Source organism: Malus sylvestris, chromosome 4 (genome assembly GCF_916048215.2).
Source record: "Malus sylvestris chromosome 4, drMalSylv7.2, whole genome shotgun sequence".
NCBI classification, from domain to species: domain Eukaryota; kingdom Viridiplantae; phylum Streptophyta; class Magnoliopsida; order Rosales; family Rosaceae; genus Malus; species Malus sylvestris.
The window spans coordinates 1,756,749-1,783,341 of record NC_062263.1 but is presented as its reverse complement, the minus strand read 5'-3'; the positions used below and the strand labels follow the sequence as shown (position 1 = coordinate 1,783,341).

Below are 26,593 nucleotides of genomic sequence, written 5' to 3'. Positions count from 1 at the left end.
TCTCCAATATAAATAAGGGGAAGATATCCTGTCCAGATCTCTTCTACCAAAGCCCACCAATCAATTAATCCAGACTCTTGAAATTTGATCCAACGGTTACAAATAAGGGGTCCATTTAAAAGATATAATAATTTTAGCCGTTAGATCAAATTTCAAGGACCTGAATTAATTGATTGGTGGACTTTGGTGGGAGAGATTCGGAAGGGATCTCTTCCCGAAAATAATGATCCCGAAAATAAGCATATTAATCAATACTTAAGTAACAATATAATAATCACCAACCACATCATTTGGTTTATTAAATTTAGTCTGAAATTTTGGTATTCTTAGCATTACCCATTCACATTTTAGTTTGTTAAATATATAATTTATTGGAGATGAAAAGTTAAATAAGCAGTTAAAATAATTTTTTGACGCTGTTCGCTTGTTAGATTTAACAAAATTTAGAATTTTTTGACGCTGTTCGCTTGTTAGAACTCCAACGAACACGGTGGGGCTTTGTGTAGAACTAGGTGATGAATGCCAGCGTCTCACTTCCTACACCAACTGCAACTCTGCGCCCGACGCCGCGTGCCTTTTATCGCCAAAAACCTCCACGCCCAAATCATCAAAACGGGCCTCCGTCTATGCGTGCCCTTACCCAACACACTCTTGGATGCCTACGGGAAATGCGGTCTAGTCGAAGACGCGCGCCGGGTGTTCGACGAAATGCCTCAACGAGACCTTGTCTCGTGGGCTTCAATTTTCACCGCCCACAACCTAGCCAACGTCCCCCACCGAACCCTCTCCATGTTCCCTGCAATGTTCGAGTCTGATGGTTTGCAGCCGGACCATTTTGTGTTTGCTTGCATTGTCAAGGCCTGCTCTGGTTTGGAAGCTGTTAGACAAGGCAAGCAAGTGCATGGCCGATTTTTGGTGTCCCCGTTTCGCTATGATGATGTGGTTAAGTCGTCCCTGGTTGATATGTATGCGAAATGTGGATTGCCTGATAATGCTCGTGCGGTTTTTGATTCAATTGTGTCCAGAAGTCTGGTTTCTTGGACTGCTCTGATTTCGGGGTATGCCAGGAGTGGAAGGAAATCAGATGCTATCGAAATGTTTGAGAGGTTACCTCTTAAGAATTTGTTTTGTTGGACTGCTTTGATATCTGGGTTGGTACAGAGTGGACACGGCGTTGATGCATTTTATTTGTTTATTGAAATGAGGAGAGACGGGGTTGATATAGTGGACCCATTAGTTCTCTCCAGCATTGTTGGAGCTTCTGCTAATTTGGCAGTGTTGGAGCTTGGAAAGCAGGTTCATGGTCTAGTTATTGGTCTTGGCTATGAGTCTTGCTTGTTTATTAGTAATGCACTAGTTGATATGTATGCAAAATGTAGTGACATTTTAGCTGCTAAGGATATTTTTGCTCGAATGCATCGAAGAGATGTAGTTTCTTGGACTTCTATAATTGTTGGGGCAGCTCAGCACGGGCGAGCTGGGGAAGCTTTGACTTTATATGATCAGATGATTGCAGCCGGAATAAGGCCAAATCAAGTTACCTTTGTTGGATTGATTTATGCTTGTAGCCATGTTGGTTTAGTTAGCAAAGGACGTGCTCTTTTCAGATCTATGATTGAGGATTACGGGATTAGCCCCTCCCTGCAGCACTATACATGCTTTTTGGATCTTCTTAGTCGCTCGGGGCACCTTGATGAAGCTTCGAATGTTATTGATTCAATGCCGTTTGAGCCGGATGAACCCACTTGGGCAGCTTTGTTAAGTGCTTGCAGACATCATGGAGATACCCCAATGGGAATCAGGGTTGCCGATCATCTTTTAAGCTTAAAACCAGAAGACCCTTCAAGTTACATACTGTTGTCTAATGTCTATGCCGGTGCGCGTATGTGGGAAAACGTAGCAGAAGTGAGAAAGTTGATGGTTGCTAGAGAAGTTAAGAAGAAGCCTGGTTATAGTTCCGTTGGCATTGGAAAGGAAAGCCAAGTCTTTTACGCCGGAGAGACATCTCATCCTATGAAGGATGAGATTTTCGGTTTGCTCAAGGAGTTAGATGCAGAGATGAGGAGAAGAGGCTATGTGCCTGACAGTAGCTTTGTTTTACATGAAATGGAGGACCAAGAGAAGGAAAGGCAGCTCTTTTGGCACAGCGAGAGGTTGGCTGTGGCATACGGGCTGCTTAAGGCTGTTCCGGGAACTGCTATTCGGATAGTAAAAAATCTTCGTGTCTGCGGAGATTGTCATACTGTATTGAAATTCATAAGCAGCATTGTGAAGAGGGACATCATTGTTCGAGATGCCAGCCGATACCATCATTTTACTGACGGGAAATGTTCGTGCAATGACTTCTGGTAACTCTATATATTTTTGGTTTCCCTTTCTTTTACAAAGTTCTGCATTCTAATTAAAGAAGGTAGACCGATGGTGTGTGGAGATTGAAGCTGCTTTCGCTGTGGTTATCGTACCAGAAAAAAAAAACTTCAATACAAAACTTCGGCTTGTGTCTCGTTTTACACTTCTAAAGAAAAATTGACTTGCTTAGCGTCGCCTAAATCATGATTTTAAGGGACGATAACCACACTTTTTTTCTCCTTCTATACTCGTATTTAATTTTGACCGTTGTTTCGGTTTGATTTTTTTTTTAATTCAATGAAAAAGAAGAGCGTTTATGAGGAAAAAATAGTTTGTCTTTCTATTGAGTATTGTTATTGGTACTCTGAAATGATTTTGTGCACTTCAATTTTTTTATATTTAAATAGAAAAATACAATGCACAATAAAAAATTTTAGATTATTAATAACATTACCCTTACTATTTATGTAGTCAACCAATTAATAGATGGGTGCCTGGTGAATCCACACGATTCAACCTACCAGTATTATGAGTGAAATTTAGAATATTTAGGCAGGGTTAGAGGGAAGACCTAATTGCAACAAATTATAATTTAGGGAACTTTAACGAAAAACTTTCGGTACGGTTCATTTTAACAAAAAATCACATTTTTACACTAAAAAGTCAATCATGGTACTATTTACTTTACATTTTATTTTATCCTTATCGTTAAAACTCAAAATTTTCAAGTTATTTTTATTAGTTTTCCTTATAATTTATGGCTCATGTGCTTTTGCATCATTTTAATATTTTCGACATAGCGATCTTAATTTATGGAACATTTTAGCATCATCTTTTCTTTTGGACATAGTGATCTTCACAGATAGGACTTTGAGATGTGTGGTTATCTGGTGCTTAATAAAATAAGAATAGTCGGAAGGCTTATAAGATTCCTATAACAAATTTTCTAATGCAATCCCATTCCCACTTCGGTCCTATCTTCAGGATAAGGACGGATCCTGTTTGTGGTAATTCGAGAATCAATTAATCGTGTCCGTTCATCGTATATCATGCGGTTAATTTTCGTTAGATACTATTTATATTTAATTTTAAAATGATTTATAACCGCACAACATACGATAAACAGACACGATTAATTGATTATCCGGATCCTATTCCATATCTTCATACACCCCACATCACCTTCGTGCAATTCGTTTAGATCTCTAGATCTGTTGACTTCGGATTTCGAGATTTGAATTTGAGATGTGTGGCTTATAAGAATCTGTTTGGTATTCAAATTAAATCTTTTTTTTTAACTCAAAAATAGTATTTGAGTCTCAAACCAAAAAATTTTGTTTGGTAGAATTATTTTGAAAAACAATTTTTGAGTCTAAGCCTACAATTTTGTTTGGTAAGATTATTTTGAAAAATTGAATTTTTTTTTCAACAAATGATACACTAAAGGGGAAGGAGGGGTACGCTAAGGTTTAGCCTCATAATAAGCTAACAATAATGTGATTCAAATTCGTATTTGACGAGAATCAAACCTAAAACCTCTCATTCACAGACGACGATGAATTTAAAACTAACTTGAAAATATAGCTTACTTCATGAAAACATAAAAAGTCTGTTTTTTTAATTTTTAAAACTAAAGGCCCCAGTCTTATCCTCTTTATTTCCAGATCATTTTTTCTTCATCCTCTCTCCTGTGTCTCATCTCTCTCTCCCTTCTCTCCCCTCTCTCTCTCTCTCTCGTATGAAGAGATTCGGCAGCAAAGACCCCTGCGATATCTTCCAATTGCTTCTATCTCTCTCTCCCTTCTATCTTTCTCTCTTATCTCATCTCTTCAGATCTCGATCTCCCTACTCCGGATCCAATAAGGAGTTGCTGGACAGAGAGCTATGTTTTTCTTTTGAAAAGAACTTGTGTGAAGATTTAAAAACAATTTTGTGTTATACCAAACAAGTTTTTAAATTTTATGAAAAACTGATCTTAAGAGAAAAATATTTTCGGTAGGGTACCAAACGGGCCATAAAATTTGTACTTAACTAATTTTACAATCCAATTCCGTTCTCACGTTGTTATCTTATCTTCATACCACCCATCCCCTCCACCAAGTTCGTCAAAATTCCCAATACCCTAACACAACACACTCGTTGACTCCTTGACATAACAACAAATCTCGTTGTAACCAAAGTCTAGCTTTTATTTTTCCAAGTACGCAATTTGGTCATGCACACGACATGTACTCTTGTCACTAATTCATCTCATAATTATTTGGATAATTTTAAATACTCGTTTAAAAATATTTTTAAAATAATTAAAAGTACTTTTAAAAGTATTTACTAACGAGCTTTAAGACAATCGACAACAAAAGTGATTTACCTCTTGTATATGTAACAAATATTTATTTCAAATGTGACTATTATGGTAAACAATTTATTTGATATGAGTACAGCGTAGTAGAATACTCATGTGGTTATTATTCTCTATCCAATTCTCTTCTGACACGTGGTGTGGTTGTTACCGTACTAATCGAAACTGAGTAGTGAAATACGGAAAAGGGATCCTCGCCGGATCTCTTCCTCCTAATTTACCAAATTAGGGGATTCTTGCCGTTGAAATTTGATCAAACGGCTACAAACAGAAACCCATTTTAAAAGTTATAATAACTTCAATCGTTAGATTAATTTTCAACTGTACGAATCCTCTAATTTAGTAGATTATAATGAATGAATTCGAAGAAAATCCATTTCCGTGAAATACCATGCGCATCAAGACAAAAATGTGGCCACATACAGATAAAACCGGTTTATAGAACTCTGCCACGTCATCAAAGAGATGTATACCATGCGCATCAAGACAAAAATGTAGACCACATACAGATAAAACCGGCTTATAGAACTCTGCCACGTCATCAGAAGAGTTGTATATGTATTTTGCCCATCCCAATGGCTTTGTTCACTACGTGATTATTCTGTTCATCTTCTTCATCTGATCAGAGCCAGAGAGAGAGACAGAGAGAGCGCGCGTTTTAGAGAGAGAGAGAGAGAGAGATGGCAACGGACGTGGCGGTGCTGCAACATGGAACGGTAGGGAAGAGCCTGGGCAATGGAGGAGCGTGCTGCAAAAGTGGGCCCGGGTACGCCACCCCGCTCGACGCCATGGCTGGTCCGAGAGAGGCTCTCATCTATGTAACTGCCGTTTACTCAGGTACCCGATTGCACTTTTTCCCTCATCACAAATATTCAAGCCTTCATTTCTTCTTCGTTGAATCATGGGTTGAAACTTACTCCCCCACCCTCGTTGTACATATATCTTGCATAAAATAAAATTAAAAAACAAATTATCTTCTGTGATTTGGGTTTTTAATTTTTAATTTGTTCTCTGTTTTTTTTTTTTGCTGAATTTATAGTAAAATCTTAAATTGGTTAGGTTACAAGTAAAAGATTTGAACTTTGAAGGGATTTATGAACTTTATCTCCTTAATTTTGTTGAATCCCACATGATCATAGTAAAAGAAAAGTAATAATTTTAAATATTTTAATCTTACTTTAACTAATACCGATATTTTTTATGATAAATCTTGCCCAAAGAGATGTCTTTTTAATCCGTCTCTTTAATAATTTTACAAAGGCAATGATGGTGGGTCCTTGGGTCCCTTGGCCTCGCATGCCTTGGCTCCACGTGGCGATGATGGTGGGTCCTTTGGTCCCTTGGCTCTACGTGATTTGGTTCTACGTGGTTGCCGATGTATGGATCTCTCACGTGTGACCTATTAATTCGATCTCATGTGAGAGGGTGTGTTCGATTATAGTAAAAACAAATTTAATAGATTAAACATCCTAACTTCACTCTAATTAACACTGAGGTTTTTTATGATAAAATCTTACACCTAATGGATTGGGCACTTGGTAATTACCAAGTTGGGGATAATATTGGTGTTCGTTGGAAGTGGGCTTTTTATGATAAAATCTTACACCTAACAGATTGAGCAAGTAGTAATTACCAAGTTGGGGATAATATTGGTGATCGTTGGAAGTGGTCTTTGGCCTATCTCTTTGATAATTCTACAAATTTTATTGTTTCTTTAAATTGTTGCTTATAAAGAATTATTTACATGGACTGTTTTTCTGCTTGCATTTGGCAATGAAGATGTAAAATTGATGTTAATTCTTCGAAATGGTATTGCAAATTAGGAACGGGAATAGAGAAGCCGGATTACCTTGCCACGGTTGATGTCGATCCAAGTTCGCCTACTTATTCCAAAGTAATCCACAGGCTGCCCGTACCCCATTTAGGTGATGAACTGCATCACACTGGCTGGAACTCGTGCAGCTCTTGCCATGGAGATCCATCTGCAGAACGGCGTTTCCTTGTACTACCTGCATTAATGTAAGATACTAAATTTCATGTTGCATGGACTGTTATACTGTTTGGTCTTAATTGGAAAAGTAGTTCTTATGAAGTTAAGCAAGTGAAATTTCTTGTTAGGCAGCCAGTCTGAAATGGTTAAGGATAAACGAAAAGAAATTTGAGAAGAATCCGCACAGATCAAAATTTTCAAGCTGGAACCTCCTCGATCTTAAAATGTTTATTAAAAGCTTAATTGATGTATGTTGATGTGGTGCAACCTTGGTGAAAGGAAAGATCGCAAATAGTTTGGAGTATCACTTATTTTTCATGATGTTGCGATTCACTATTCTTAATTTCATCTAAAACTGAGGCTTTACATGTAATCGAGCAGTTGAAGCTGTTCTACTGAACATTTTGTCTTCTGCTACCTGTGATTTCTTTACCATTTCTTATAGTACAGGAGATACGAATTTCATTAGCTGATTAGGTATCTGGAGCATTTTTAAGATTGTTTGTCTAGGAATGACATCCTTGGTTGAAGTTTTGAAATTTCCCTCGAAAAAAACACAAGCATTTCGATCATCATGTTTGGCCTGACCGGAGTGTCAAAATCAACTATCCGAAAGTTTAAAAAATCAGCATCTTCTTACACAGAGACCAGTGTTGTGAATTGATGGAACATATAGTAATATAAGTGACATCAACTAATGTTTATATATACTTGCTACTCCCTATTATTTGACAAGTTCTGCATGCTTTAAATATCACTTAAGCATTACCGGCTCTTTTCTGTAAGATTCTGAGTGAGTTCTTTCAAGCTTGTATATATGTGTAGGCCAAAGTATTGCACTTCTTATTAATCCTATTTTATCTTTCAGATCTGGTCGTATATATGTGATAGACACAAAAACAAACCCGAAGGCTCCCTCTTTGCATAAAGTTGTTGACCCTGCAGATATTGTTCAGAAGACTGGATTGGCATATCCACACACATCCCATTGCCTTGCTTCGGGCGATCTACTGGTTTCTTGCCTAGGAGATAAAGATGGCAATGCTGTAGGAAATGGATTTCTTCTCCTTGACTCTGAGTTTAATGTGAAGGGCAGGTATGACCTTCCGCTGGAAACCTCAATTCATTTATTGTAGATTTTGAAGAACTGTCATGTAACACCATGTGGAATTGACTGATTCCCACACACATCAATATCGTAAAATTTGAGTTTATATGTTGACAATATAAACATGGAACATGAGATTGATCATACCTAACATTTATGTGCATCCTTATTAAACATTTGAAAGAGATCGAACCCCACTTCTCTGGGCTTGGTTGCATGGTAGCCTTGGTAGGTTGAAGACATCTGCCACTTCCACAGTTTTGATTACATATAGATATCCTAACATCTGACAGGTGGGAGAAACCAGGGCACAGTCCACTTTTTGGCTATGATTTCTGGTACCAGCCACGACACAAGACAATGATAAGCACATCATGGGGTGCCCCTGCTGCTTTCACTAAAGGTTTCAACCCTCAGCATGTCTCGGATGGACTGTATGGGAGGCATCTTCATGTATACAGCTGGCCAGAAGGTGAATTGAAACAAACATTGGATCTTGGAAATACAGGACTCTTACCCTTGGAGGCGAGTTGTATAAACTTAATCAACATTCAGCAGTACTCGTTTTCACAGTTTATTTTCCTATATAAAGACATCAGGCGACTCTGGATCTGTTTTATAACTGAATCTCACTGTTTGCAGATAAGGTTCCTGCATGATCCTTCTAAGGACACTGGATTTGTTGGGTGTGCCTTGACAAGTAACATGGTGCGATTCTTCAAGACAGATGATGGTTCGTGGAGCCATGAGGTAATTCGATTCATTCTTACTGTCTTTTGAATCCTTATTTTCTTTTTTGTTTTGGAAAAAATTAAAGTACTAGGTCCGGAGTACCCAATAAATCCTAATACATTTTTACAGGTTGCAATATCAGTGAAACCATTGAAGGTGCAGAACTGGATTCTTCCGGAGATGCCTGGGCTTATAACTGATTTTCTGATCTCACTTGATGATCGTTTTCTATACTTTGTGAACTGGCTTCATGGAGATGTGAGACAGTATAACATTGAGGACCCCAAAAATCCTAAGCTGACGGGCCAAATATGGGTCGGGGGGCTAATCCAAAAGGGATGCCCAGTTGTTGCTGAGGCTGAAGATGGTACAACAAAGCAGTTTGACGTCCCAGAGATCCAGGTCTGTGTGATCTTCATCTGATAACTTTCGGTATCAATTAGTATTCCTTACCATCACTTAAGTCTTTTTTTTTCTGTGGATTAAGAGTTGGTTTGGCTGCTGTATCGTAGTAGTCCTGTACCAAAATTTGCTCACCATTTTACATGCTATTGTCTAATAAAAGGCATCAGAATATTGTTGATATAGTCACTCTCCTGTCCAATGTAGAGTATAATTGCTAAGTAAATAAGATGTACTCAAGATCCTAGGTTAATGTCTTTCCGCACCAACTCTCCAACTCTCTCGGTTTTCAGTTTTGAAGCGAGTAAGGGGTGAGTAGCGGGTGTGAATTATAATGCATCGCCTTGACATGAAATGTTATCATCTCTTTGCAGCATTTCCCATGCATCACATGTTCTATCTTCTTCTCATGTATGTCTCATTCACCACATGATTGTAGTATAAAAAAATAGATACATCTAGCTTTTATGAGGCATAAGTACGTTCATGGTTGCCATACTTGATGGTAGTTCTCAAAGATATTTCATGCCGGAAATTTCGTTTTACTGTTTAACATTGATTGATGAGTTCATGTCTTCCATTCAGGGGAAAAAGTTGAGAGGTGGACCTCAGATGATCCAGTTAAGTTTGGATGGGAAGCGGCTTTATGTCACCAACTCGCTTTTCAGTACATGGGATCGCCAATTTTACCCCGACCTTCTGGAGAAGGGATCTCACATGCTACAGCTTGATGTTAACGCTGAGAAGGGTGGTCTTGCATTAAACCCGAACTTTTTCGTCGACTTTGGAGCTGAACCGGATGGTCCTTCCCTAGCCCATGAAATGAGATATCCTGGTGGTGACTGCACTTCAGATATTTGGGTTTAATCATTCTCAAAGTTTCTCTTGCAATTGCTGTCTAATTTTATCATCTGGTACTGAAAATAATGTAGTATGAACTTATCTTTTAAAATAAATAAAATAAAACCATCCGGTGTGTGAATTATGACATCATATGTATGGCATGACCGTGATATCCATCTCTTTTTACAAGCACAGTATTGCTAGCCTCTTCGCACGCTCTCATCTTTTGGTACAACAATCAACATCCATTTTTGGAGTGAGATTATACTAATTGTTTCATGATAAGGAGATCTTATTGTGCAGGCGAAATTTGGTGCCCTCTTCTTTGTCCTATGGAGTTGCTTTCAACATTGTAATCTGTCGAGATTAAGAGTCAACAAGGAAACGAAATCAAATGGGAAACTAACCTTAAGGTTCTATTTATTGTGCATAAGATTCAAATAGGTAATTAACAAAAATTTTGCATCTTTGTGGCTCTGCGACTGTTTTTGATTCTGAAGTCTTCCACTATTTTCCTAAATCTTATTTAATGTGCCTTAAATGGTTAAATTTACTTTGGTGTGGAGATGGTGGTGGATTGAATTGAAAAGTTTTATAATTTAACTAGCCTATAAAAAAACCACATACTAAATTAGAAAAACCTCATTTTATTTTCGTCTTAGGATTAAGTTTGCATTGAGACGGCTCTGCAATTTAGATTTTGTACTTACCGCATGCATGTAGTTTTTCTTCAAACATAAGAAAAAAATGTTATGTTTGCTATGCAATTACCTCTTTCCTCCTTGGAAAATCAACATGCAGAGACATTTATTGGGAACCCGATGGGCACGGGGGTAGTTGTCTGCAATTTTCAGTCTCAATCAAAATTAGAGACGGATAAATGAAGAACCTGAAGAGAAATAGAGACAATGAAGATTGTAATCAACAACTGCGGGGCACAATCGTGCCTATACCATGAAAAGAATGAAAAAACCGAACTGATGAGAGTGTTTGGATACAGAGAAAACTACGAAGCCAGTGAGACGTTATCGTAATCAAAATAATTCCACTGCTGACTTGCTTATGTGGCCCACGAAACTGAGGACACCTGTGTTCTAAGAATTCTCTTAAACACAACCATACACTTTTTTTTTTTTTTTAATATTTTTTTTGTAGAGACGGATTAGATGAGATTAGCTCTTCGTCAACCGTCACGTGCAAGGCACCAATCCTCTTCCAAAAGAGAAAAGACCATTGCACCCAGAAACCCCCGTCCATCCCCCTCTACAAGATTTTATTAATAATATGAAGAAAAAAAGAAAAGTAAAACAAACGCGGGGAAAGGGCCCGGGGAGGCCTGGGCCAATACCCGCTAAAAACAATTAACGAAAGTAATATGGACTAATTTAAGACTACTTAGCTTCGGTCACCTGAAATTGATTTCCCATAATTCACACAACCATACACCTTGAAACACACAACCAAACACCTCGTTTCTTCTTCCCTGCAACTTTTTCACTCTTTTTCCTTCATCTTCCTTCGCCCATTCCAATCACCACCATGGCTGCCATTCATCATAATTGCAAATTTAAATAAAAAATGATTTCTTTTCAAGATGAACAAAATAAGACCCATATGGAGATGGGAGTCACCATCTTTGTTGTCTTTTGCACCTTCGACAACCGTCCTCACCCACCACCAACAGCCACCGTCGTTCATCAGCTTTAGAACCGATGATTAATTGTATCTTATGAAATCGTTGAGTAATCGAATTCATGGCACCTGTAAGAATTGGTTTTGGTTGGTGCACTGGTTTGGTCGAATTTGCAGAGGAAGGGCGATAGTTTGGTTGGGTTTGCAGAGGAATAACGATGACGGAGGAGAGAGGTTGGGATTGACGGAGCGGCTGCCACAGGGAAGGGAGGAAGAAGATAGGTGTTTGGTTATCAGGATAGCAAGAATTTGGACGTGAGTTTTAAAGACAGGTGGTGGACAAGGGGTGGATTTTTTTGCTAAATTGCCGTACTAACCGAATTGCCAACCGGTATCATACCGATTTTGTGCCAAAATTTTTGTTCCAATCGGTAATGGTACGGTATTATACCGTACCAAAATTTCATGGTACGGTATTTGTAATGGATACCATTACCACGGTATTACCGTACCATACCGAAAATGTAATACAATTTATAATTTATAAATTATATAATAGATAATTATATAACACATATTTATAATATTCCAATAATTTGAAAATAAAACCCTACTTATATTATCATTGTTGTTGGTGACTTTGATCTCTTGAAATTATGGAAAGAAATCAAACACAAAAGAGTTCCTAATTCTTTCACAAATAGCCATAATATCTTTGTAACCTCCACTTCTACTATTGCTAGTGAAAATGCATTTAGCCTAGGGAGGAGGGTTGTGGATCCTTTTAGGGTATCTTTGACTCCTAAAATAATAGAGGCACTAGTGCGTACTAGTGGTTGACTTAAGGGCAGATGAAGTAAACTTCTACAAGGAACCAACAGATGATATACTTCGATTTTACAAAGAAATGGAAGAAGAGAAAACAAGAAAGATATGCTTTAATTTTTTTAGTAAATTTATTATTAAATGGTCTTCAACTTTAATTCTTCTTGCTACTAATTAATATGTTTTTTTAGTTTGTAATGTAGGCTTGACACAAACTCAATATTCTACAAGTTCAATGCCTTCTCCAAAAGCTTCAACATCCCAAGCTTGAATAAATGATCAATGAATTCTCCTTTTTGAAGTTTACTTCCAATTTTCATTTGGTTTGAAACTTTAATTTATATTTGGATTGTTAACTTCTATTTGGATTGTAAGCTTAATTTTCATGATGAATCTTGATGCATCATTTGAATTATTATGTATGTGAATTGTGAATGATGAATAATATATAAATTTAATCTATAATGTATGAGATAAAGATACAAAAAAAAAGTTTTGCCCTTGAATTGGGTTAAAAAAACAAAAACAGATTTTGTCCTAAAACAAAATGGCAATTACCATTGCCATACCATGCCAACCGAACTTTTGGCAATACCGAACTTCATTATACCGAAAGTTTGGTACGATAATGGTAATAGATTTTACCAAACCGAAAGTTTGGTACGGTAATTGGTACAAGGGTTTTGGTACGGTAACCGTACCGAACCCACCCTTAGACAATTATTGGGCCATCTAATAAGTCAGTCTGGTACTGACAAGGCAGTACCCAAGTTTTATCCCCTTTGTTATATAGAAAAGTTAATGTTTTGTCTAACAGACTAACTAGTTAAACGAAATCATAATAACTACAAAAATGCTACTTTTATCACGTAGTTCTATCATCATTTATACTATTTTGTTAATAGAAATGAGACCTACATGTGTTGGCGAACCTTATCTCTATTAGAGAGATGAGACCTATATACGTTGATGGATTCCTATCTCTATTAAAAAAATGATATAAATAATTGTACAACTAGCGGTAAGTATAGCATTACTCAACTACCACACTCATCTAAATAGCAATTGGCGCCGGGTGCTAGGCGGCGTAAAGTGACAAATTCTCGTCACCGGAAAATGACCCTCTCCGATTCTATTTGTATTTATTTCTTTGAACTAGCAAAAGCCCAGTTACGAGCAACATCCATATTTGGATTCAGGGCATTTCCACGGATCCAAATTATTAACCCTGGTTCGTTGACATCCTAAATTAGGGGTGGTACGGATTGGTATGATTCAGTTTGACATAAGAAAAAAAAAGCCGATTCAATTAGTTCTCAAAGGTTCAGTTTGGTTCTGTACCTCCAATACCGTCATTAAAACTACACCAAACCTAACCATAGTTAATTAGCTTGACTCGGTTTAGTTTGGTCGGTCTAAATCTATTCAACACAAATAAAAAAGTTCAAGATTTCAAGAGTTTTAACCTCTAAACATTCATATATCTCACGCATTCTAATTCAATTGAATGGTTTAAGTTTTTCAGAACATAAAAAGTTCATCAAGTGGGATATAAATTAGTTTCAATTAAATAAAGAGTAAATTGTAGCTATGGTCCCTTAACTTTAACTCAATTGGAGCAATGATCATTCAACTAAAAATCCATTATCATTGGTCATTCAACTCATCAAAACGTGCAGCTATGGTCCCTCAACTAAAAATCCATTACCTTTGATCCCCTCAACTTTAATTCAACTGGAGAAATTGTCTCTTAACTTCAACCCAATTGTAGCAATGGTCATTCCAACATAACTCGTTTTGACAAAAAAATTTACGTAGTTGACGAAAATGACCATAATTACACACTTTGATGAGTTGAGGGACCCTAATTATATAAATGGTTATTCCAACATAACATATTTTGACAAAATTTTGAAGAAATTGATGAAAATGACTATAGCTACACATTTTGATAAGTTGAGAGACCAATGGTAATGGATTTTTAGTTGAGGGACCATTGCTCCAATTTGATTAAAGTTCAGGGACCATTGTTACAATTTACTCTTAAATAAAAGGGTGATTTTGTATAAAATCAATAAAAAGTTACAATATTGACAATATATCAACAATATTTATGTTATTGGTACGATACTTAAATACATTTAAAAAATTCATCATGTATTATGATACTTAAATGCATTTAAAAAAAATAAAAATTACAAAATCTGTCACTACAACTGTTACGACCTTCAACTAACACTAGGGGTGATATTGGTATGATTATTGTACCAAAACCCATGTACCAATTACCATACAAAACTTTTGGTATGACAAAACCTATTACCTTTACTGTGCCAAACTTTTGGTATACCGAATTTTGGCATGCCAAATAGTTATGTTGGCATGGTATGGTAATGGTAATTACGACTTTGTTTTGGGTCACTCTTTTCGCCCAAAATTTTGGAAATTTTTCAAACCCAATTCAAGGCGCAAACATATTTTTTGTGATAACTCATCCCTAATTTTATGTTTTTATAAATTTTAAATGAGTGAATTAACGAAAATGCCCTTAGAGGCGAGAACGTTGACTCCAGTTGACCATCATTTCGTGAAGCGTATGGGCTATTATTTATCATATTCTTGAAGTACTCAACGATACGGACGCGTAGGCGCAAGCGGAAGCGAATATAGAGTTACGGTTAAAATTTTACAGAACTACAAATTCGAAAAAGTACCCTTGTAAAGATTACTATTTATTATCTTATATATTTCTCATAATTATTATATTATTATTTTGAAATTATTTTGTTATCATATTATTATTATTTTATTATTAGTTGAGAGAAAAGAGTGGGAGTATTGGCCAATCGGAAAGAGAATGAGAGGAAAAAGATGACTGCTGCCCAATTGGAAGAGAATGGCAGGAGAGAGGGAGAGCAACCAGAGAAGGGGGAAAACATCATGTTGTTATAGAAGAAATAAAATTGCATAAAAGAAATAAGGACCTCGCTCAAAAGCGAAACAAAATGGGGGACACTATCAGGTATGCCTGACAGAGAGAATTGCTTGCAACACAACTACAAGCCCAGATGCACAAATGAAAAGAATAAACAAGCTTTTAGCTCAAGAAGGCATCTTTTGAACGTTGAACTTTCACGCTCATATAGCGAGAAACTATTCCAATCGGGAAAAGGGAAGAAAAATGAGTGACCAATCAGAAATAAGGAAATGATGGAAGGGAGATAAGAGAGGAGACCACCCAACTCGGACCCTCACCTGACCCGGGTTTTGACCAGGTTTCTATCGACTTTTCCGTTGCTTTTTCTGTCGGATTTCCGGCATGTTGAAGCCATCCAACACCATCACCTGACTCATCGATCTTCCCTCTTCAATTCCCACCCAAACTCGACGGCTTATAGCCCCAGTTTCATGAGGAACCGAGTGAGTGGCGCCGAGGGTCTCACGGCAGCGATCAGCCATTTCTGAAACAAACTTCGTCGACCACCACCATGGGTTGAATTCTCTTGAACCTAGGAACAGTCTCAAGGCTTGGTTGGAGTGGCGGAGCACCGAAGAAGCCGAATTGACAACCACCCTTTTCTAGGGTTTCCGGCGGGTTCGTGGAGATTTGAAGCTTTTTCCGGCCAAATTGGACTTAGCCACAGGTATAAAACTTGATCTACTCATTGAGATTTTCATTCTACTAAAATTTTAGAATTTTTGGAATTAGTTGAATTTTCCGGCGAGTCGGGATGGCCGACCGCCATGTACGGCAGAGCATGGCTAGTGGGCTGACGCTGCCTTTGTGAGTTAAATTTTATGTCAATTTGATAACCGTTTGTTATAGTTTGATAGTTTGAACCTAGTATGGAATACTATGTCACTTGACCATTTATGATTCGACTATCTGACCGTTGGATCATCACCAAACTTTAATACGTTATAGTACATAATATTTGAAGATATTAGAAACTTACGGATCAGGAATCCTACGTATGGATCTTCCCGAATTGGATTTGTAAGTTCGTAAAATAAAACGTCAGCTGCCACTTAATTTTAGCGATTGGCGAAGATCCAACCATTAGATCGTTCCGAAACTTTAGGATGTTGTTTTGGAAGCTTATTGAAACTCTTGGGAAGTTACGGATTGGAAATTCAGGGTGCGGATCTTCCTGATCGAGTTACCTAGGGTTGTGGACCCTACCTTCTACCTTTGACCGATGGTTCACTTTTGGTCAATGGGTTAGCAATCATTCTAGAATTCTGTTGGGATGCATTTTATGTAAGTTACGTGTTCTATCGATAATAATTCTGAGACATGATTTGATAATTGTTCTAGGCGCCGATTGTTCGAGACACCTCGATATTCGTGCTAGGGAGTTGTAACGCAGACTTCAGGTGAGTGGGTCTTTTCCTTTTTATAGTATATATATGATTGATAGTTTCCAATTATGCATTTGAAAAAGAATTTCTTACCTATGCCTGGATTAGACTAAAGTTTATAAAAATTAGCAAAATGACGGAATTTATGAAACATGTTGCATCCTACGAGATGCATGGGTATGCTTATAATCTTTGATGCCATAATTATATCTACGGCTATGAATGTTATTATGTTGATTAGAATTATTGCATCATTATGGCATGCTTATATTCATGTAGTCTGCTCATCATTGCTGCACCTCGGTGTTAGTGCTCGCCTCGGGCCAGAGCAAGTGCTTCACATATATGTTCACCTCCCGCATTGCACACTCACCTTGGATCCAAGTAGGTGTCAGTCCTGTCTTACAGGTCGCATTAGGCGACTCCGACTCGTAGGTGACCGCGCATAGCGCCAGTCTTCACGTGATCGTAGCACTAGAGCGTATATTATGATTACACCCAACTATGTCGTACAGGTTGCATTAGGCGACTTCGACTCATGTGCTAGCATAGATTGATGAGCAATAGGTTCAATCGTACAAGTCCCATTAGGCGACTTTGACTAGTGTGCTAGCATAGGTTATTGAGCACCTGATTTTACTTATATTACTGTTTAAATTTATATTTATTTCAAACCCTAATAGATTAGTGAATATGAATTTTTGTTTAATTGATATAAGATTATAGGGTAATACATTATATGGTTATTGATTATAGATTATTTATATGAATACTATGATGATTATTGATTTTTTTTTTTTGAAGTACATAAAAGAGGATATATATATATATATAGGAACTTGAATACACACATGGTCTAGCAAGAAAAAAAACAGCTGAACATGGTGAAGACATTTACATCATATTTATATTAACATAATAAACCCCAACTCAACCAACTAAAACCCTAAATAAAATGCAGCTTTGCAAATGACAAAAAAATGATTACCGTAACCACTATAAACCCTAATCAACTTACTCAATTACTTAAAAGACCCTAATGACCAGTTGTTGTTTAGAATAAAAATTGAATTCTTGATTATTCATATGATTGTTGATATTGATTAATTAAATTCTTGGTTTGATTATATATTAGTCTACTCTAGGATTAAGAGTCTAAGATATTTTTTTCTTTCTTTCATTATACAATTACGTAATGGAACGATGCTATAAAAAACAGTGTTTAAATCCTTCTCCAAATATTCTGGATAGTCCTCCTCTTCCTTCAAATATTCCGGGTAGTCCTCCTCCACCTTCAAATATTTCGAGCAGTCCTCCTCCGAGTAGTCATCCTTTGAGTATTTTGGGTAGTCCTCTTCCTTTGTATTGATTAATTATAGAAGACATTACTATATAAAAAGATTTGTTTATTGTCATTTTTCTTTAATCTTACACTCTTTTAAGTTCGCTCATTCCTCCGAGAATTCCTGACTTCGCCATTGAGTAGCTGTGAAATTTGTAATCCAGAAATGAAGAATAATAAGTAATAATATTGTGGAATATTCCACTGCTGTGTGAGTCTTCAAATCATAATTCCTTAGCCTAACCCCCTCATGCACGATAACTTGCAGCCTTTAGGCCCGTCCATCACGGCAGTGTTGTTGACCATATAAAGTTTGGCATTTTATGGGAATTCAATTATGAAGCCATACCAGCTGTGTTTTAACAATGAAAGTTCTCTAGTGACGTAGAATGGTAGCAATGATATCAGCAAATACCGACATCGGTTGTATTACAGTTTCAATAACCGAGAATCACATCGTTACTGTAAATTATGTAGCTTCTTGTTTTCTTTGTTTTTAGAAGGCGTATTACCTTTATTCACGTAATCGAAAATTCCCAAATATCACCTTCAAGCTCAACCTACAACCATTGAAACTCCATTCCTGCGTTTATATTCAAACCCACCAACAGAGCATATCATGATCAACACTAATACTATTTACCTCAAAATCTAAATTTCAAACATATGGAACCCAATGATTTAACAGGTATTGAATTGGATCGAAAATGAACCTAATGTAAGATGTAGTTAATTTAACATAAATTTAACTGATGCTTAACAGATCTGAAATTTTCAATAGACTAGTTACTTGTTTGGAATATTTAAAAAGGATGGGACTACTTTGAAATAACACTAAAAGATTGAGGAGTTCTAGGTACTTAATCCTTTTATTTTTTTTATAAGAAATAAGCTTTATCCTGACGCTTCCTGAAACTCAAGTTCATTCTCATTTTACCCTGTAAACTCAAATTGTCCCACTTAACTCCTGTTTGGCATTTTTGCGGAGAAATGTCTTGGGTTGAATGAGGAAATAGCTTGCTAGGGGTCAGTCCAGGGACCAAATACGCCTAATAAAGCCATAATTAAGACAAGTCGTCTCATCACTTATTAGTCGTAACGTGGATCCTCCTGTAGCAGACATGCAAAAATGAAAAAGTCTAAAGTTTTTTTTTTTTTTTTTTTTTTGAAAAGGTGAAAAAGTCTAAAGTTAGGTATGCGCTTATGCCTATAAAACCAAAGGCCCATCGGTTCCCAACTTCATCATTTCATCACCAAATTAATTTGGCAGCAAATTGAAGAACTGATTGCTTAATCATGATGAACAACCAAGTAATCCTCAGTCTCACCTTAGCCATCTTCTTCGCAGGTAAACAAATTGACTTGTTATGTTCTTTTTGTTTACGGTTATTTGTATGTGATCTGGTACGTGTCATGATTCATGAAAAATGTTATATCGATCGTTAAACTGTTAGACATGAAATTTTAAACTGATGATTTTTGTTTTGTTTGAACGTTATTAATTTGTGTTCAAATTGATCCATAGTTGGTAACATTATCATAGACACATTGTTGACCCTAGAAACTACAAAGCCTACGTGGCTCGCAGGCCGAGTAATTAATGAGCTAACTACGTCCTTCGGTGAATGCGGGGCGTGCCAACTCGTCGGCCGAGCTCGGCCGAGGAGTAAATTTGTTGATGTTGCGTTGAGTCGCGCTACTGACTTCTGCGTCTTGCGATTGCGGCCGAGAAAGGAACACGTCTCGGCCTCTTGGGCTCTCGAACCTGAAGACAAGGTTACTATTCTTACGAAGTTCAATATCAAATTCGGCTTTCAATGTGCCGAATGTAATAACTGTAACACCTCACTTCGCCGAGAAGGCTGATGAGATGACCTCGACCAATAAGGATTTAGAAACCCTTCTCGACCGAGACTTGGATAGGTAATCAATCGTTCTCGCCGCAGTGCTGTTGATGCCAACGGAAGATACTGCGAGACCGACTGACTCTACGGTGACAGAGCTATCTATGCCGACTTAAGATATCACCGGTTGCTTCCACAGTGCTGTTGATGCCAACGGAAGATGTGTCAGCGAAAAAGGAAAAAGAAAAATCACAAGTTGTGAGAATTTGCGCAGGGCAATTTTGTGTGTTGAATTTGAGGGGGCCTCTTCCATTGTTTGTAGCCTTGTATTTATAGGTATCATCCTCATCTCGACGGCTCGCGTTGTAAAGCCGCTGCCAACATCAAAGTTTTCATTCATAACAATCTCCTAAAAGATTGTTATCACTTACCAACACGACACCATCTCGTGCTAATTAATAGTATATTAGCATATACCAATTAGTGCTAGTAAGCATCTTGACTTGAAATAATGATATGCATGCATGGCTCCGCCAAATCCAATCACACGTGGCTATCCATCTCCAATTTAACATCTTCATCTTCATGCAAGCATAATTCGTCGGGCGCCGTCCAAAAGCATATCCCATTTAGAATCCTTCATGCATTCTGGCGTGGATCAAACCCAACTGCATGCAATTACCCAACCTGATTAAAAATCCCCACCATTATCTCAATATTTTACGCAAGTAAATCCTGATCCAAACGTTTAATGGCCTCCACGTGCTGAAACCGTGCAATCACACAAAAAATATTCAACTTGATCACATCTCCCATTTATCCATGTCGTCTTATCCCATTTATTTTGCATCAAAACCGAGATAACTTGTTAAGAGATAATTATTATAATTAAAAATAATAATAATATCTCTTAACAATAATATCTTAACTTTTTATCCAACGGTTGAGAACCCTGCTTACTCAACGGCATTGACCGCTTAGGCCGATGGTGTAAAATCGGGTCCAAACATTGCCCCCCAATTTCCTTGAACTTCGGCTCGTAAGCCGAATGGTTAAGGAAATTAGCGCAATTGATGTTATATATGGTCGAGGAATCCACTTCATGGCCTGGTCGAAGTCCTCCGCCCACTACTTTTCATGGTACTCAGTTAAGTCCGTTCGACCAAAAGTTAAGTCAAATGACTTTCTCTATTAGCAGAGGACTTTCAAATTCTTAATACTTCTTCAGCCAACCCTCCTTGACCTTTTCGAACTACTCTTCTCGACTTCGGCCTATCTCAACTTCGGCCTAATGGTTGGCCGAGCGCAGACCACTCCACCAAGCTTGTCCTTGAGTTCATATGTGCTAACTTCGACCATTCCTAACAAAATCTTTGCATGCCGTGATATATCTTTTTTGCATGCCACCCTTTTTTGGTCGAGATCCCAATTTGCATGCCATGTTATATCTTTTTGCATGCTACCCCTTTTTTGGTCAAGATTCGAATTTGCATGCCATGTGGCGTGCAGGCCTACATAAAGTCCCACCGAGAAGAACCTAATTCTTAATACAATTGGTGGATGATTTGCTTAGGACGTGGTGGCTTGCATGGGACCGAGAAAACTAGGCCGAGAGGAAAGGCCATACTCGGCAACAATACACCCCGCTGAGCTCAGTACGTATGGTTATATATATATATATATATATATATATATATATATTAGTCGTCCGAGGAAGATATATATGGATTGCCGCAGTGTTGTTGCCCCTTTATTTTCTTATGCATCGGCTTAATTAGCCAGATGATTAAGAAAATAATTTATTCATTTTCTTAATAAAAGAAAACAAAAGTGGCCAAGCTATAAAGAGGAGGAGGCCAACGATGTTTTATTCCAAGCCGAGATCTTTTTACATCAAAATTTTCACTTTGACATTTTCCAAAGCCGAATAAAAGATCATCTCCAAATACGTTCGGCTTGAAGGAATATTTTTTATCGGTTGCCGATTGTGTTAAAAATTTATTATGCCCCCCAGGCATAATTTCGGCTTTTAATTCAAATAACTTGGCCGAATGAGATATCTCCTTATCGGCTTTATCGCCAATAATCATATCAATTAGCGTAGTTTCTTGGGCTAGGCCAATATCTCGGCCTCGTTCGTCATTGGAGCATTCTTTTGACGAATTATTTTCTGAGTCGATTTGTGGCTCAAAAACTTGAATTTTTCCATCTAGGCCTACCACACTTTCAGTCTCGACCGAAAAAATAGGTGGCCTAGGTTTGTCTTCTTGGCCGACCATATTTTCAGCCTCGACCGAAAAAATAGGTGGCCTTTGTTCTTCGGCCAAATTAACAATTTTCTTAGGCTGATGTTTGATTACGGCCGGAGCGGAAAATTGCCCCCCGGCCTTTGGACCTAACCATTTTTCAAATGGAATTGATCTGTAATCAGAAACGTAAGGAAAATTTTCTTTATCTAGCCAGGCATTAAATCGAGCTCTGTCTTCATTTACCCATTGCTCTTGCAGGGTAACATGAGCTTTTATTCTCAACATGCAAGCGAATGACTTTTGCATCTCTCCATGGCCACGAAGAACTTTTTCCACTTCCAAAGATCTTTTACATTCCTCATTGTGTTTTTTCAATTCCTCTAGGAGCTCGTACAATCGGCTACGTTGAGCCAGATTGGAATCTTGATATATCATATGAACTTCGTAGTATTAGCACTGGGTCCCACTGGGCGTGCCAAAATGTTGACCCTAGAAACTACAAAGCCTACGTGGCTCGCAGGCCGAGTAATTAATGAGCTAACTACGTCCTTCGGTGAATGCGGGGCGTGCCAACTCGTCGGCCGAGCTCGGCCGAGGAGTAAATTTGTTGATGTTGCGTTGAGTCGCGCTACTGACTTCTGCGTCTTGCGATTGCGGCCGAGAAAGGAACACGTCTCGGCCTCTTGGGCTCTCGAACCTGAAGACAAGGTTACTATTCTTACGAAGTTCAATATCAAATTCGGCTTTCAATGTGCCGAATGTAATAACTGTAACACCTCACTTCGCCGAGAAGGCTGATGAGATGACCTCGACCAATAAGGATTTAGAAACCCTTCTCGACCGAGACTTGGATAGGTAATCAATCGTTCTCGCCGCAGTGCTGTTGATGCCAACGGAAGATACTGCGAGACCGACTGACTCTACGGTGACAGAGCTATCTATGCCGACTTAAGATATCACCGGTTGCTTCCACAGTGCTGTTGATGCCAACGGAAGATGTGTCAGCGAAAAAGGAAAAAGAAAAATCACAAGTTGTGAGAATTTGCGCAGGGCAATTTTGTGTGTTGAATTTGAGGGGGCCTCTTCCATTGTTTGTAGCCTTGTATTTATAGGTATCATCCTCATCTCGACGGCTCGCGTTGTAAAGCCGCTGCCAACATCAAAGTCTTCATTCATAACAATCTCCTAAAAGATTGTTATCACTTACCAACACGACACCATCTCGTGCTAATTAATAGTATATTAGCATATACCAATTAGTGCTAGTAAGCATCTTGACTTGAAATAATGATATGCATGCATGGCTCCGCCAAATCCAATCACACGTGGCTATCCATCTCCAATTTAACATCTTCATCTTCATGCAAGCATAATTCGTCGGGCGCCGTCCAAAAGCATATCCCATTTAGAATCCTTCATGCATTCTGGCGTGGATCAAACCCAACTGCATGCAATTACCCAACCTGATTAAAAATCCCCACCATTATCTCAATATTTTACGCAAGTAAATCCTGATCCAAACGTTTAATGGCCTCCACGTGCTGAAACCGTGCAATCACACAAAAAATATTCAACTTGATCACATCTCCCATTTATCCATGTCGTCTTATCCCATTTATTTTGCATAAAAACCGAGATAACTTGTTAAGAGATAATTATTATAATTAAAAATAATAATAATATCTCTTAACAATAATATCTTAACTTTTTATCCAACGGTTGAGAACCCTGCTTACTCAACGGCATTGACCGCTTAGGCCGATGGTGTAAAATCGGGTCCAAACACACATATATAGAGATATAGAGATATTTTTTTGTTAACATAATGGTTATTTGATTATTCGTTTACAATTGGCATGTAGGTGCACATGCAGCTACGATCACCTTCACCAACAGTTGCCCCTATACCGTATGGCCAGGGTCCCTAACCTCCGATCAACAACCACAACTATCCTCCACAGGGTTCGAGTTAGCATCCGGCGCTAGCAGTTCCTTGACCACTCCAGTCCCATGGAAAGGCCGCTTCTGGGGCCGAACCGGATGCTCCACTGACGCCTCAGGAAAGTTCAGTTGTGCCACAGCAGAGTGTAGCTCTGGCCAAGTCACATGCAACGGTAACGGAGCAGTTCCACCAGCAAGCCTAGTCGAAATAAATATTGTCGCAAACGGAGGCCAAGATTTCTACGACGTAAGTCTTGTTGATGGCTTCAACTTGCCCGTGTCTGTTGCCCCACAAGGCGGCACGGGCGACTGCCAGACCTCTTCCTGCCCCGCCAACGTCAACGCTGTTTGCCCAGCTGAGCTGCAAGTGCAGGGGTCCGATGGGAGCGTAATTGCATGCAAGAGTGCGTGTACACAATTTAATCAACCACAATACTGCTGCACTCCTCCTAATGACACACCAGATACATGTCCACCCACAAACTACTCTCAGATATTTGAGGACCAGTGCCCTCAGGCTTATAGCTACGCTTATGATGATGTCAACAGCACCTTTACATGCAGCGGTGGACCAAACTACGTTATTACATTCTGTCCATCAGCCTAAAAATAGAACTAGAAAGGATATTATGTAATATCCCTTTATATCATACTATAGGAGAAATAAACTTTATGAATTTTGACGCTTAGTATTGTCATGAATTTGTAATAATTTCAATGAAATAAATAAAGAATAATACTCTTGCATTCCCCTCTTCGGGGATGAGCTATTCATGAATATATGCAAATACATATTTTTACCATAGAAAATTTATAATTAGAACCGTTCAATTTCTTAATCTTTCTTTAAATATTATCTTGACAAAAAATCATTTGAATCATAAATTATTTTATTTTTTAAATGTATCAAATAAATTAACCATGTATGCAAATAAATCAACAGCCTCTTTACATATTAGCCTAAAAATATAGGTACTTGAAAGGACAAAATTCCCTTTATACCATAGGACAAATAAACCCTATTAATTTTAACACATAGGTATTGTCATGAATATGAAATATTTCTATGAAATAAGATGTTGTCCAAGGCCTACGTAGCTAATGCGCTGTTTCTAGCTAGCATTAGTGCAAGAACCGACGAGTTTAAATTTTTAACCCAAAAAATTTAGGGTTTAACCTAGAAACATGTTTTCTGCTCCAACTCTTCTGGGTTAAATTTTTAGTCCGAGATTATTAAAAAATGAATTTAGGATTCTTAAAGTAACTTTAATATATATATATATATATATATATATATATATATTTGTAGACTATCCTAATTTAATTTTATGAATTTTTTAACCTAAAAATATTTAGATTCCGATAAATATTGAAAAATTACTAAACTGACACCATGAAACTCGTCAGACACTATGAAAGAATATGAAAAAACAATTGCTTTTAATTACTTTAGCCGTTGGATCTAAATTTGGAGAGTTAAATCTTTTTTTTTTTTTTACAATTAGATTTGATCTTAACTGTTAGATTCAATGAATTTATAAATATAAAACTAAAAAAAATACATATATTTGGTGAGTCAACCCTACTAACCCAAAGGGAATCCTGGCCTAAATTTGCCCCAGAAATGAGTTATGGGTTACAACTCATATTTACCCTAAGGGTTGGAGCAAATTGGGGTAGGTTTAGAACCTAAAATTTGAATTTTACTCTAAGGGTTGGAGGATATCTAAAAGGGGTAAAAGCTACATCTCAACGGAAAATGGTACATTTGCCAATTTTTCAGTAGTTTAGGACTACTTGGAAAATGAAAGAAGAAGTTTGATTCCAAAATTTTATTTTGTTTTATTTAAAAAATGGACTAGCTGGTGGTTTCGCCATGACAGTCCTCTCTTCCAAGGGCTGGGAAGGCTTATAGAGGCATTTCAGTCTCCTCCTGACCACCATCATATGATTCACCAACACTAGGAATTATTACTATAGTTTAAAATTGAGGGGAGTTTGGCATTGTTCATAAGCACTGTCAAATTGGCTACGTTTCCATTTATTTCCATTTAAATACAAAACTACCACTCTTCTGAAAACAATTAAAAGGAGTTGGGTTTATTCAATTTCGGCCTGGAATTGGGTTGTGCCGTGTAGGCCGGGCCTGTTTTCAAAGAGGGCGATTTCTAAGGTGCAAACGGAGCTTTGCGGACAGTGTGCAGATGGGATGTGGACCATATGATTAAATTTGAACGGTTGAAAACGAATTCATCAGAAAGGGCTTAGTGTGAAACCGGGTTAAAAAAGACTTGTGAGTTAATGAAAACGGTATCCGTGAAAATTCAAAAAATAGGAAATTAAGCTCTCCCTCCTATCTGCACGACAACAGTTGAAACCATAAGCAACAGTTGAGACTCTATATAGAATTATAGTCACCCTTTTATGTTTATGATAATTATAATTAAAAGTTGATATGAAAGTACTTGTATACTCTTAAAATGAGTTTTCTTATCACAACCAAAAAAAAAAAAAACCCTACAAAAACACTCAAACGTTGATAGTTTTCATTCTTAGGATTGAAAATACGGGTAAGAACGCAAAATCCAACTGTCCATATATGTGTGTTTTAGATT

General features: G+C 37.7%; 3 protein-coding genes and 1 long non-coding RNA gene across 4 annotated transcripts; 3 read left to right on the top strand and 1 right to left on the bottom strand.

Moving 5' to 3' along the window:
* Window positions 1-421: 421 nt before the first annotated feature.
* On the top strand, window positions 422-2,526 carry LOC126618719 (pentatricopeptide repeat-containing protein At4g14050, mitochondrial). The gene has a single exon (XM_050286862.1). It carries the CDS (start codon window positions 520-522, stop codon window positions 2,350-2,352), a length of 1,833 nt encoding a protein of 610 aa, XP_050142819.1. The 5' UTR covers window positions 422-519; the 3' UTR covers window positions 2,353-2,526.
* Window positions 2,527-5,280: 2,754 nt separating this feature from the next.
* On the top strand, window positions 5,281-9,933 carry LOC126618717 (selenium-binding protein 2). Its single transcript, XM_050286861.1, has 7 exons — window positions 5,281-5,545; window positions 6,532-6,727; window positions 7,567-7,794; window positions 8,100-8,331; window positions 8,449-8,556; window positions 8,668-8,940; window positions 9,526-9,933. Exons 1-7 carry the CDS (start codon window positions 5,389-5,391, stop codon window positions 9,805-9,807), a joined length of 1,476 nt encoding a protein of 491 aa, XP_050142818.1. The 5' UTR covers window positions 5,281-5,388; the 3' UTR covers window positions 9,808-9,933.
* LOC126618718 (uncharacterized) lies at window positions 9,724-11,778 on the bottom strand. The gene is made up of 2 exons (XR_007621822.1): window positions 10,555-11,778; window positions 9,724-10,140 (listed from the first exon to the last, which is right to left on the bottom strand). It is a non-coding gene; the product is annotated as an uncharacterized LOC126618718 (long non-coding RNA).
* A 7,357-nt stretch (window positions 11,779-19,135) lies between these two features.
* LOC126618714 (thaumatin-like protein 1b) lies at window positions 19,136-24,748 on the top strand. Its single transcript, XM_050286858.1, has 2 exons — window positions 19,136-19,292; window positions 23,900-24,748. The coding sequence occupies exons 1-2, from the start codon at window positions 19,241-19,243 to the stop codon at window positions 24,583-24,585; spliced, it is 738 nt and encodes a 245-aa protein (XP_050142815.1). The 5' UTR covers window positions 19,136-19,240; the 3' UTR covers window positions 24,586-24,748.
* The last annotated feature ends 1,845 nt before the right edge of the window (window positions 24,749-26,593 follow it).

Coding starts and splice junctions, on each gene's coding strand:
- LOC126618719 (XM_050286862.1), top strand. CDS start 520: ATGCCAGCGTCTCACTTCCTACACCAACTGCAACTCTGCGCCCGACGC.
- LOC126618717 (XM_050286861.1), top strand. CDS start 5,389: ATGGCAACGGACGTGGCGGTGCTGCAACATGGAACGGTAGGGAAGAGC. Junction 8,332..8,448: donor CAGGACTCTTACCCTTGGAG/GCGAGTTGTATA, acceptor CACTGTTTGCAG/ATAAGGTTCCTGCATGATCC. Junction 8,557..8,667: donor ATGGTTCGTGGAGCCATGAG/GTAATTCGATTC, acceptor ACATTTTTACAG/GTTGCAATATCAGTGAAACC.
- LOC126618714 (XM_050286858.1), top strand. CDS start 19,241: ATGATGAACAACCAAGTAATCCTCAGTCTCACCTTAGCCATCTTCTTC. Junction 19,293..23,899: donor CTTAGCCATCTTCTTCGCAG/GTAAACAAATTG, acceptor ATTGGCATGTAG/GTGCACATGCAGCTACGATC.